The sequence below is a fragment of the Oncorhynchus clarkii genome, chromosome 33, assembly GCF_045791955.1.
Source record: "Oncorhynchus clarkii lewisi isolate Uvic-CL-2024 chromosome 33, UVic_Ocla_1.0, whole genome shotgun sequence".
Lineage (NCBI taxonomy): Eukaryota > Metazoa > Chordata > Actinopteri > Salmoniformes > Salmonidae > Oncorhynchus > Oncorhynchus clarkii.
In genome coordinates, this window is record NC_092179.1 from 31,943,135 (window position 1) to 31,954,871 (window position 11,737).

Consider the following 11,737-nt stretch of genomic DNA (forward strand, 5'->3'; position numbering starts at 1 on the left):
CCAGTCAGTTACTGTCAGCCAGTCAGTTACTGTCAGTTCATCATCCAGTTACTGTCAGCCAGTCAGTTACTGTCAGTTCATCATCCAGTTACTGTCAGCCAGTCAGTTGCTGTCAGCCAGTCAGTTACTGTCAGTTCATCATCCAGTTACTGTCAGTTCGTCGGTCAGTTAAAATCAGTCAGTCAGTTACTGTCAGTTCGTCGGTCAGTTAAAATCAGTCAGTCAGTTACTATCAGTCAGTCAGTTGCTGTCAGTTCGTCGGTCAGTTAAAATCAGTCAGTCAGTTACTATCAGCCAGTCAGTTACTGTCAGCCAGTCAGTTACTGTCAGTTCATCATCCAGTTACTGTCAGTTCGTCGGTCAGTTAAAATCAGTCAGTCAGTTACTGTCAGTTCGTCGGTCAGTTAAAATCAGTCAGTCAGTTACTATCAGTCAGTCAGTTGCTGTCAGTTCGTCGGTCAGTTAAAATCAGTCAGTCAGTTAAAATCAGTCAGTCAGTTACTATCAGTCAGTCAGTTGCTGTCAGTCAGTCAGTCAGTTACTGTCAGTTCGTCAGTCAGTTACTATCAGTCAGTCAGTTAAAATCAGTCAGTCAGTTAAAATCAGTCAGTCAGTTAAAATCAGTCAGTCAGTTCCAGTCAATTAGTCAGTTACTGTCAGTCAGTCAGTCGGTCAGTTACTGTCAGTTTGTCGGTCAATTGCTGTCGGTCAGTCGGTCAGTTACTGTTAGTTCGTCAGTTGGTTACTGTCAGCCGGTCAGTCAGTTACTATCAGTTCGTCGGTCGGCTACGGTCAGTCCGTCAGTCAGTTACTGTCAGTCAGTCAGTCAGTTGCTGTCAGTATATCGGTCAGTTTGGTGGCCACTTTCTTTTCTTCGGAAAAACACTTTCCCATTTCTCTGGGAAAACAGGGGTCAAAGAGAGCCTAGATAAACAACTGAAACACACCTACAACTATCCCAGTGACTCTGCCAGGTTCTCCTGGAGAAGAAGACTGGGATGGTTTTCTCTAGAGAGGAAGACATGCCAGGCTGGTGGGACAAAAGACAAGGAATACATTTCCAATGCCGGTCCCACTAGGGAGAACCAACAATAAACATTCACACCTCAGTCATGAATCGTCTAGGGCTGGTGAGGCTAGCAGGGTCAGCCAGACAGGAATTGTGTTAAAATGGTTAGAATGTGTGAAAATAACAGAGGGGGGTGGGTGGAGGGTGGACAGTTGAATTAGTCGGGTAAAGGACGATTATTCATGTAACATGAAAGATGTAGAATTGTGGCAGAAGTCTGGTGGTATGAGATTCACACCAGTGTATTATCGGAAACAGAGGATGGAGTGGAAAGAGAGAGAGACAGAGCGAGAGAGATAGAGACAAAGACAGAGACAAAGACAGAGACAGAGAGAGCGTGAAAGAGAGAGAGAGAGAGAGAATGAGAGAGAGAGAGAGAGAGAGAGAGAGAGAATGAGAAAAGAGAGTGAGAGGGGGAGGGGGAGAGAGGGAGGAGTGTGACAGGGAGATAGAGACTGAAGGAGTAGGACAGGGAGATAGAGACTGAAGGAGTGTGACAGGGAGATACAGACTGAAGGAGTGGGACAGGGAGATAGAGACTGAAGGAGTGGGACAGGGAGATAGAGACTGAAGGAGTGGGACAGGGAGATAGAGACTGAATGAGTGGGACAGGGAGATAGAGACTGAAGGAGTGGGACAGGGAGATAGAGACTGAAGGAGTAGGACAGGGAGATAGAGACTGAAGGAGTGGGACAGGGAGGTAGAGACTGAAGGAGTGGGATAGGGAGATAGAGACTGAAGGAGTGGGACAGGGAGATATAGACTGAATGAGTGGGACAGGGAGATAGAGACTGAAGAAGTGGGACAGGGAGATAGAGACTGAAGGAGTGGGACAGGGAGATAGAGACTGAAGGAGTGGGACAGGGAGATAGAGACTGAAGGAGTGGGACAGGGAGATAGAGACTGAAGAAGTGGGACAGGGAGATAGAGACTGAAGGAGTGGGACAGGGAGATAGAGACTGAAGGAGTGTAAGATAATATGTGAGGGAGAGGGAGGCCTATAAAGAGAGAGATTAACAGAAGCCCTCCCTTTCACTGCTGTGCTCTACCTAACACACAGTAACACTGACACACTTTCAGCCTACTGTGCTAGGAGCGCTCTCCTCCCTGTTCTCTTTCCCTCCTCTCCCTCCATCCCCCGTCTCCCTCGTTCCTTATCTCCCTGAGGTACCACTGTATGATATCTGAACCCATCTCCTCCTCTAAACAGTGTGAGTAGTAGCACGTTTCTCTATCGCTCTCTCTTCTCTCAGTAAGATGCCTGGTGCAGATGCTCAGATAACTCCAGGTGATGTTGTGTCTGGATTATAGGTGCTGGGGTATTACCTGGTACTGGATAAACTGTAAATACTGAAATACACACACACGCACGCACGCACGCACGCACGCACGCACGCACGCACGCACGCACGCACGCACGCACGCACGCACGCACGCACGCACGCACGCACACACACACACACACACACACACACACACACACACACACACACACACACACACACACACACACACACACACACACACACACACACAAAGCATTCTATAATAAAAGTCATACTTGTCACTCTAGCTATCAGCACCAGAATTCCTCCAGTCCTACATCTGTACTCTTCATCTGAGAACAGTGGAGAGGGACTTCACTGTCATTTTTCAGACAGATGCTGCCAGTTTCCTGGATTGTGCTATAGCCTAGAGATGCCCCAAAGGACCCACCGTGGGCCCTGGCCTGCCTGAGTTTGACAAGGCCAATCTTCCTGTTACCCGACGAGGCAGACAAAAGAGACATTCTCGTCCCAATTAAAGCACAGGAGCGTTTAGTAAAATAGCTTAATGAACTCGCCGATCAGCGTAGCGTGAAAACAGTCATTAGCAACAGCTTTTAGGTAGCGGGGCTAGCCTACTGTCTGCCGCACACACTCACTCACACACGCATGGCGCAAGCTGCTCTCCTGGTGTAATTATCTTTGATAGAGAGAGGGGGGGGGGGACAGACAGAGAGAGCCAGAGAAAGAGAGAGTGAGAGAGAGAAACAGGGAGAGAGAGAAACAGAGAGAGAGAAACAGGGAGAGAGAGAAACAGAGAGAGAGAGAGAGAGAGAGAGAGAGAGAGAGTGAGCAAGAGAGTGAGCAAGAGAGACAGAGAGAGAGAGACAGAGAGAGGCATCTTCCACAATATTTGGAACAAAGGACTGATAACCCATCCACAAAAGTGAAGACAAATTTGACCCCAATAACTACCATGGGATTTGCGTCAACAGCAACCTTGGATACATCCTCTGGATTAACAGCAGACCTGTACATTTCGTCAATGAAAGCTTTTTACCAAATTACCATACGACAGACCACGTATTCACCCTGCACATTCTAATTGACAAACAAACAATCCAAAACAAAGGCAAAGTCTTCTCATGTTTTGTTGACTTCAAAAAAGCTTTTTACTGAATTTGGCATGAGGGTCTGCTATACAAATTGATGGAAAGTGGTGTTTGGGGAAAAACATAGGACATTATAAAATCCATGCACAAACAACAAGTGTGCATTTAAAATTGGCATATTTCTTTCCACAGGGCCGTGGGTTGAGACAGGGATGCAGCTTAAGCCCCACCCTCTTCAACATATATAGCAATGAATTGGCGAGGGCACTAGAACAGTCTGCAGCACCCGGCCTCATCCTACTAGAATCTGAAGTCAAATGTCTACTATTTACTGATGATCTGGTGCTTCTGTCCCCAACCAAGGAGGGCCTACAGCAGCACCTAGATCTTCTGCACATGTTCTGCCAGACCTGGGCTCTGACAGTAAATCTCAGTAAGACCAAAATAATGGTGTTCCAAAAAAGGTCCAGTCGCCAGGACCACAAATACAAATTCCATCTAGACACCGTTGCCCTAGAACACACAACAAACTATACATACCTCGGCCTAAACATCAGCGCCACAGGTATCTTCCACAAAGCTGTAAATGATCTGAGAAACAAGGCAAGAAGGGCCTTCTATGCCATCAAAAGGAACAGAAAATTTGACATACCAATTAGGATCTGGCTAAAAATAATTGAATCCATTATAGAAGCCATTGCCCTTTATGCTTGTGAGGTCTGGGGTCTGAATTAGACCAATACTCACTCATTATCAAAATCCAGAAAAGAGCCGTTAAATTGTAGTCGTTAAATTCTACAACCACCTAAAAGGAAGCAATTCCCAAACCTTCCACAACAAAGCCATCATCTACAGAGAGATGAACCTAGAGAAGAGTCCCCTAAGCAAGCTGGTCTTGTGGATCTGTTCACAAACACAAACAGACCCCACAGCCCCAGGACAGTTACACAATTAGACCCAACCAAATCATGACAAAACAAAATAATAATTAATTGACACATTGAAAATAATTAACAAAAAAACTGAGCAAACTAGAATGTTATTTGGCCCCAAACAGAGAGCACACAGTGGCAGAATACCTGAACGCTGTGACTGACCCAAACTTAAGAAAAGCTTTGACGACAGTGCCTTGCAAAAATATTCATCCCCTTTGCATTTTTCCTATTTTGTTGCTTTTTTCCTATTTTGTTGATTTTTATTTGGATTTCATGTAAGGGACATACACAAAAGAGTCCAAATTGGTGAAGTGAAATGAAAAAAAAAACTTGTTTCAAAAAACAAGAAATAAAAAACTGAAAAGTGGTGACCCTAAGCATACTGCTAAAGCAACACTTGAGTGGTTTAAGGCGAAGAGAAAGAGAGAGAGAGAGAGATAGAACGAGAGAGAGAGTGAGAGAGTGAGAGAAATAGAGAGAGAGACAGATAGATAGACAGCCAGAGAGAGAGAGAGAGATAATGACAGAGAGAGAGAGAAATAGAAAGAGAGCAACAGAGAGAAAGAGAGCAAGAGCGAGACAGAGAGAGACAGAGAGAGAAAGAGAGAGAGATACAGTGAGAGTTAGGGAGAGAGAAATAGAGAGAGACAGAGAGAGAGAGAGAGAAAGAGAGTGATAGCGAAAGAGAGCAAGAAAGAGACAGAGAAAAAGAGAGAGAGACATTACTGTTACATTTGATTGTTTATTTCACTTGCTTTGGCAATGTTAACATGTGTTTCCCATGCCAATAAAGTAATTGAATTGAAATGTAATGTAATTGAAATGTAATTTAATTGAAATGTTATTGAAATAGAAATGTAATTTAATTGAGTGTCACACCTTGATCTGTTTCACCTGTCTTGAGATTGTCTCCACCCCCTCCAGGTGTCGCTTATTATCCCTGGTGTGTGTTTCCTGTCACTCTGTGCCAGTTCGTCTTGTATGCTTTTCAAATCAACCAGAGGTTTTCCCATACTCATGCGTTACCCGCCTGCCTGACTTTTTTGCCTGCCCTGACCTCGAGCCTGCCCGAGAGAGAGAGAGAGAGAGAGAGAGAGAGAGAGAGAGAGAGAGAGAGAGAGAGAGAGAGAGAGAGAGAGACACCAGGAGCAGCAGACAGTCCATGTCTCAATTGTCTCAAGGCTTAAACATCCTTCTTTAACCCGTCTCCTCCCCTTCATCTACACTGATTGAAGTAGATTTAACAAGTGACATCAATAAGGGATCATAGCTTTCACCTGGATTCACCTGGTCAGTCTATGTCATGGAAATAGCAGGTGTTCATAATGGTTTGTATACTTAGTGTATGTCCATGACATAGCTAAGTTTGTCGCTGGTATGGGCTAGTAAAACCTGGGGAGAGAGAGAGGAGAGAATTCACTTTCTGTTTCATCTGCTGCTGGCTGGCTTGCTAATGTTCACTCAAATACGTTTTTCCACATGTAATTTATGAAATGAGATTTTCCTTCCATAAAGATTAGAATTGTGTCAATATGTTGTGAATATTGTCGAAAAATCCTCACAGCCGGAGGAGTGTAACTTGGTGCGCACCAGCTCATCGTGTACAGAGGCCTACAGCCATGTTCCTCCACCATGTACAGTAGCCTACAGCCATGTTCCTCCACCATGTACAGTAGCCTACAGCCATGTTCCTCCACCATGTACAGTAGCCTACAGCCATGTTCCTCCACCATGTACAGTAGCCTACAGCCATGTTCCTCCACCATGTACAGTAACCTACAGCCATGTTCCTCCACCATGTACAGTAGCCTACAGCCATGTTCCTCCACCATGTACAGTAGCCTACAGCCGTACGAGTTATAGAAATTGCCATCTTGTGTTCGGGGCTTTTCGGCAGTCTTAGTGTTTTTTATATGCAGGGAGCATAAATTGTACAAATGTAAACTTACAAAGAATTGCTGAAGTTAGAACCCATGTATATTAGTTGATATACAGTCATGGCTAAAAGGTTTGAGAATGACACAAATATTAATTTCCACAAAGTTTGCTGCTTCAGTGTCTAGATATTTTTGTCAGATGTTACTATGGAATACTGAAGTATAACTACAAGCATTTCATACGTGTCAAAGGCTTTTATTGACAATTACATGAAGTTGATGCAGAGTCAATATTTGCAGTGTTGCCCCTTCTTTTTCAAGGCCTCTGCAATCCGTCCTGGCATGCTGTCAATTAACTTCTGGGCCACATCTTGACTGATGGCAGCACATTCTTGCATAATTAATGCTTGGAGTTTGTCAGAATTTGTGGGTTTTTGTTTGTCCACCCGCCTCTTGAGGATTGACCACAAGTTCTCAATGGGATTAAGGTCTGAAAAATTGGGCTGACAAGGCTGGAAATTCTCCATCCTTGTCCTCGTCAACACTCACACCTGTGTTAATGAGAGAATCACTGACATGATGTCAGCTGGAACTTTTGTGGCAGGGCTGAAATGCAGTGGAAATGTTTTTGAGGGATTGAGTTAATTTGCATGGCAAAGAGGTACTTCGCAATTAATTTCAATTCTTCGGATCACTCTTCATAACATTCTGGAGTATATGCAAATTGCCATCATACAAACTGAGGCAGCAGACTTTGTGAAAATTAATATTTGTGTCATTCTCAAAACTTTTGGCCACGACTGTACAGTACAGCAACAACTACATAAATATCTAATAAGGTCCATTATCTGCTACCTGCATTTTAAAACTACAACATTTTCTCTCAGCCTCATCGCAAAGTGTGTAGAATAGCAGGACATTCGATTTAAAACTACAACATTTTCTCTCAGACTCATCGCAGTGTGTAGAATAGCAGGAAATTAGATTTAAAACTACAACATTTTCTCTCAGCCTCATCGCAGTGTGTAGAATAGCAGGAAATTAGATTTAAAACTACAACATTTTCTCAAAGCCTCATCGCAAAGTGTGTAGAATAGCAGGAAATTAGATTTAAAACTACAACATTTTCTCTCAGCCTCATCGCAAAGTGTGTAGAATAGCAGGAAATTAGATTTAAAACTACAACATTTTCTCTCAGCCTCATCGCAAAGTGTGTAGAATAGCAGGAAATTAGATTTAAAACTACAACATTTTCTCTCAGCCTCATCGCAAAGTGTGTAGAATAGCAGGAAATTAGATTTAAAACTACAACATTTTCTCTCAGCCTCATGGCAGAATGTGAACAAAAGCATGAGATGAGCTATAATTCTTTTGTTTTCTTTTTTACATTTCTGCCTCATTGAGAAAAAAAGTGTAGAATTGCAGAAAAGTAGCTTTAAAACTGCAACATTTTCTCTTAGCCTCATGACAAAATGTGTAGAATGACACTGGGGCAGTCCGGCCCTGGGAAAGAATAGGTTTGGACACCTGGTAACCCAAGGTTACTCTTTCTATCAATTAGTGGTTTTGTCTCATGTGCTGTTCTGGGTCTCTGCTGACACAAGCAGACATGAAAACTGAACGAGGAGGGTGGAGTCAAATGCTTCCTCAGGCATACAGTTGTGGCAGACTGTATCAAACTTAGAGGACAAAAACACTGGATACCTGCTACTCAACAATAACATTCACACCCAGGTGGTACCTTCCGTTCCTATTTTATCAACCCATCGAGAGCTTGGAACTGTGCAGTTCTATAAGGTTATAACGATTCTTACAGAATTGACTCTACAGTCCCAACTTTCATTGGTTTGAATGAAGTCAGTTATTTTTTATATTGAATTCTTTTGAACTTCACAGCCTGCGTTGGGGTATTTAATGTACGGTATAGGTAGAGAACATTGAACAGAACAAGACTGGGTCAATAACTCCATTTTGTAAACAAATGACAATAGAACCGTAGCAGTAGTTCCAAACTCTTGACATTCCATTCAAGCACAATCAAAGAAATGAATCATGCATTCACTAAATTGCTCATTTCCCATTAAAACAATAAACCAGATGTAAAAACAACCCAAGCCATTAGACATTTTGTGTTGTTGTGAAAAGGAAAAGGGCTCAACTCTTAATGCTCCGACACTCATTAGTGGTGCCTACAAGAGACTCTGTTTGATTATAAAGGTTTTATAAATGAAAGAGAAACCACACTGTCACAAACAACACAAAAATCACACTGCCACAAACAGGCAGCGATATTTCATATGTTGTGCTTTGATGTACTCAGTATCCCATCCTCCCATGGAAACAGCACGCAGGGAAAGATGAGCAGCAGTGAGAGCATCATGAACCCCTCTGAAGCCAGCAGAGGACAATTACTGAACTTGTTCCTTACATCTTCTGCTGAGGAGAAATAACTAACTGTCCCTTCTGTGTCTCTTCTCTCTCTCCCTTCTCTCTTCTCTCTCTCCCTTCTCTCTTCTCCCTCTCTCCCTTCTCTCTTCTCTCTCCCTTCTCTCTTCTCTCTCCCTTCTCTCTTCTCTCTCCCTTCTCTCTTCTCTCGCTCTCTCTCCCTTCTCTCTTCTCTCTCCCTTTTCTCTTTGAAGAGAATACTGCATATTCTGCCTGCCTGACTAACTGTCTCCCTGCTTAGAAGAAATTGTCTAATTTTCTCTCTCATTTGCTTGCCTTCTAATCTAAAAGTATCCTCATTCTCTTTCTCTTCCTCTCTCTTTCTCTTTCTGAAAACACCATCACACGTTCCCACCAAATCGCAAAGATAGGAACCCTTCCTATCTTCCAGTGTGAAAAACATTTCACATCTAGCACAGTGTCAAGTCTCTCTTACCTGTGAAATCTCATACAGCAGCTTGTAGTGTTCCTCCCGTTTCTGTAAAGAGCACAAATTGCAGCCCATTCTAGTTGTCGTGGAGATGACAGGCGGCGGCGGTGCGCGGTGGGTCCCCCAGGGTAGATATGCGGAGGATTACACAGGGGGCTCTGCCTGAAAACCCGGCTCCGTTTTTCATCAGGGTGTCCTTAGAAAGACACTCTTCTCTCACCCTCACACACACAGCGGTACCACAGTACACACACACTCCGATACACCAATACTAAGCTCCAAGCTCCAGGATCCAGCAAAGTGTCTTGTGTTGGGAGTCCTCTCAGAGTGTGTGTGTTGTGTGTTGTGTTGGGAGTCCTCTCAGAGTGTGTGTGTGTGTTGTGTTGGGAGTCCTCTCAGAGTGTGTGTGTGTGTTGTGTGTGTGTTGCATTTGTCAATAGAAGAAGCAATCAGCTCCTCTCTCTCCTCTTTCTCCTCTTTATTTCTCTCTCTCTCTTACACACACTCTCTCTCATTCCCCCTCGTCTCCCTCTCTCTCTCTCTCTCTCCTCTCTCTCTCTCTGTCTGTCACTATGAGCACACATTCATACACACGCTGGGCTTGTAGAGACACACCCCTCTCTCTGTCAGGCTTGCTGCACATCACCACACCTACTGTGGTTCATGAATAATAATCAAGCTTATTGGCTGTTCTGTTAGGGGGAGGAGTAAGGGGGAGGGGGAGGATTCTCAAAGCTCTGATACAATACTGAGCTGGTACTGTGCTTAATGTGTGTGTGAGTGGGGAGTGGGGGGATCTCTGGGTGTGTGTGTGTGTCTGCATTTGTGTGTATGTGTGTACGCGTTCCCTTGCATATACAGTATAGTACCTCTAAACAAAGCCATGAAAAGCCTCAACCTTCTTTATTGGACATTCAATGTATTTTACACAATTGAACTGTTACAAAACACAATACATTGACATCTAGATTTCAAACACGGATCAATCTAATTCTAATTCAATCAGATAGCCTTTTCAAAGTGAAAAGTGATAGAAGAGAAGTGGCATTTTGTGAAGTGAAATAGATTTCCAGTCGGCCAGTGATTGTAACTAAACAGATCCTCTCAGAGCTAGTAGACAAGGGCACCCTGATTGACACAGGAAGAGACACAGACGGAGGGTATTGATTGGATCAAATTAGCTTCCACTCCAACTGCCCTCACACTGCAGGAGGGAGGGAGGGAGGGAGGGAGGGAGGGAGGGAGGGAGGGAGGGAGGGAGGGAGGGAGGGAGGGAGGGAGGGAGAAAGTGGGGAGAGAGAGAGCGAGAGAGAGGGAGGAAGTGGGGAGAGGGAGGGAGAGAGAGAGAGGGGGGGGGAAGTGGGGAGAGAAAGGGACAGAGACAAAGAAAGTGGGGAGAGAGAGAGAGAGAGAGAGAGAGAGATAGGTAGAGAGGTAGAGTGATAGAGACTAATCCGATGTTCAGTTATACCCCCCAGTCTGGAGAGAGACCAAACATCTGTCTTCACACCATGTTCAGTAAAGGCAGCAGCATCACAGTGACTTTTAAAATGCCCCAGTCCCACCCTTATCCCCCAGAGTGGACGCAGTCAAGGGCATCAGATCACAGGACAGCTCTTATACAGATAACACTGTCCCCATCCGGTGAGGTCACCAACTGACTGACCAACTGTCTCCACTGACCTCTGAAGGTGACTCCTCACTCCTCCCGGGTAACATCACTCTCACTAACTAACGACCTTCAGGGCCAGTTTCCTGGACACAGATTAAGCCTATCTCTGGCCATAAAGCCAATGTCAATGAAGATGATCCATTGAGCGCGCTTTTTAGTCTGGGACGATAGGCTTCATCTGAGTCCGGGAAACAGGCCTCTAGGGTCCACCCCTCCTGAATGGCACTGGATTGGATACACATGGGACAGGACAGATGCCTCGGCGAGAGTAAATAAAATCAATCAAATCAAATAGTATTTGTCACATGCTTGGTAAACAACAGGTGGAGGCTAACAGTGAAAAGCTTACAGGCCTTCCCAACAATGCAGAGAAGAAAATATAGTAACAAGAGGATTAAATCCACAATGAGTAACGATAACTTGGCTATATACACAGGGCACCAGTACTGAGCCAGTACTGAGATGATGTGCTGCCAGCCAGAGGTTGAAAAAGTATTCAACTGTCATACTTGAGTAAAAGTAAAGAAACTGTCACAGAATACTTAGTATTCTGTGTTTTCTTTATTATGTTGGTTAGGCCAGGGTGTGACATGGGTGATTTATGTGTCTTGTTTTGTCTAGGGGTTTTGTAGTCTATGGGGTTGTGTTCAGTTGAGTGTTCTAGGTAAGTCTATGGTTGCCTGGAGTGGTTCTCAATCAGATGTTTATTGTTGTCTCTGATTGGGAACCATATTTAGGCAGCCATATTCTTTAGGTATCTTGTGGGTGATTGTTCCTGTCTCTGTGTTTTGCACCAGTTAGGACTGTTTCGTTTTTTCCACGTTTTCGGATTTTGTATAGTGTTCACGTTTTCATCTTTCATTAAAGATGTTTATAAATAACCATGCTGCATTTTGGTCCTCCTCTCCTTCCCAGGAAGAAAACCGTTACAG

At 44.1% G+C, this 11,737-nt stretch overlaps 1 protein-coding gene across 1 annotated transcript in view; it reads right to left on the minus strand.

Moving 5' to 3' along the window:
- Positions 1-9,208, minus strand: part of LOC139392997 (PDZ domain-containing RING finger protein 4-like) — an 80,610-nt gene extending 71,402 nt beyond the window's left edge. Inside the window, exon 1 of the mRNA XM_071141309.1 lies at positions 9,140-9,208. Coding sequence (XP_070997410.1) covers positions 9,140-9,208 — 69 coding nt within the window. The remainder of the gene's footprint in view (positions 1-9,139) is intronic.
- Between the last annotated feature and the right edge of the window lie 2,529 nt (positions 9,209-11,737).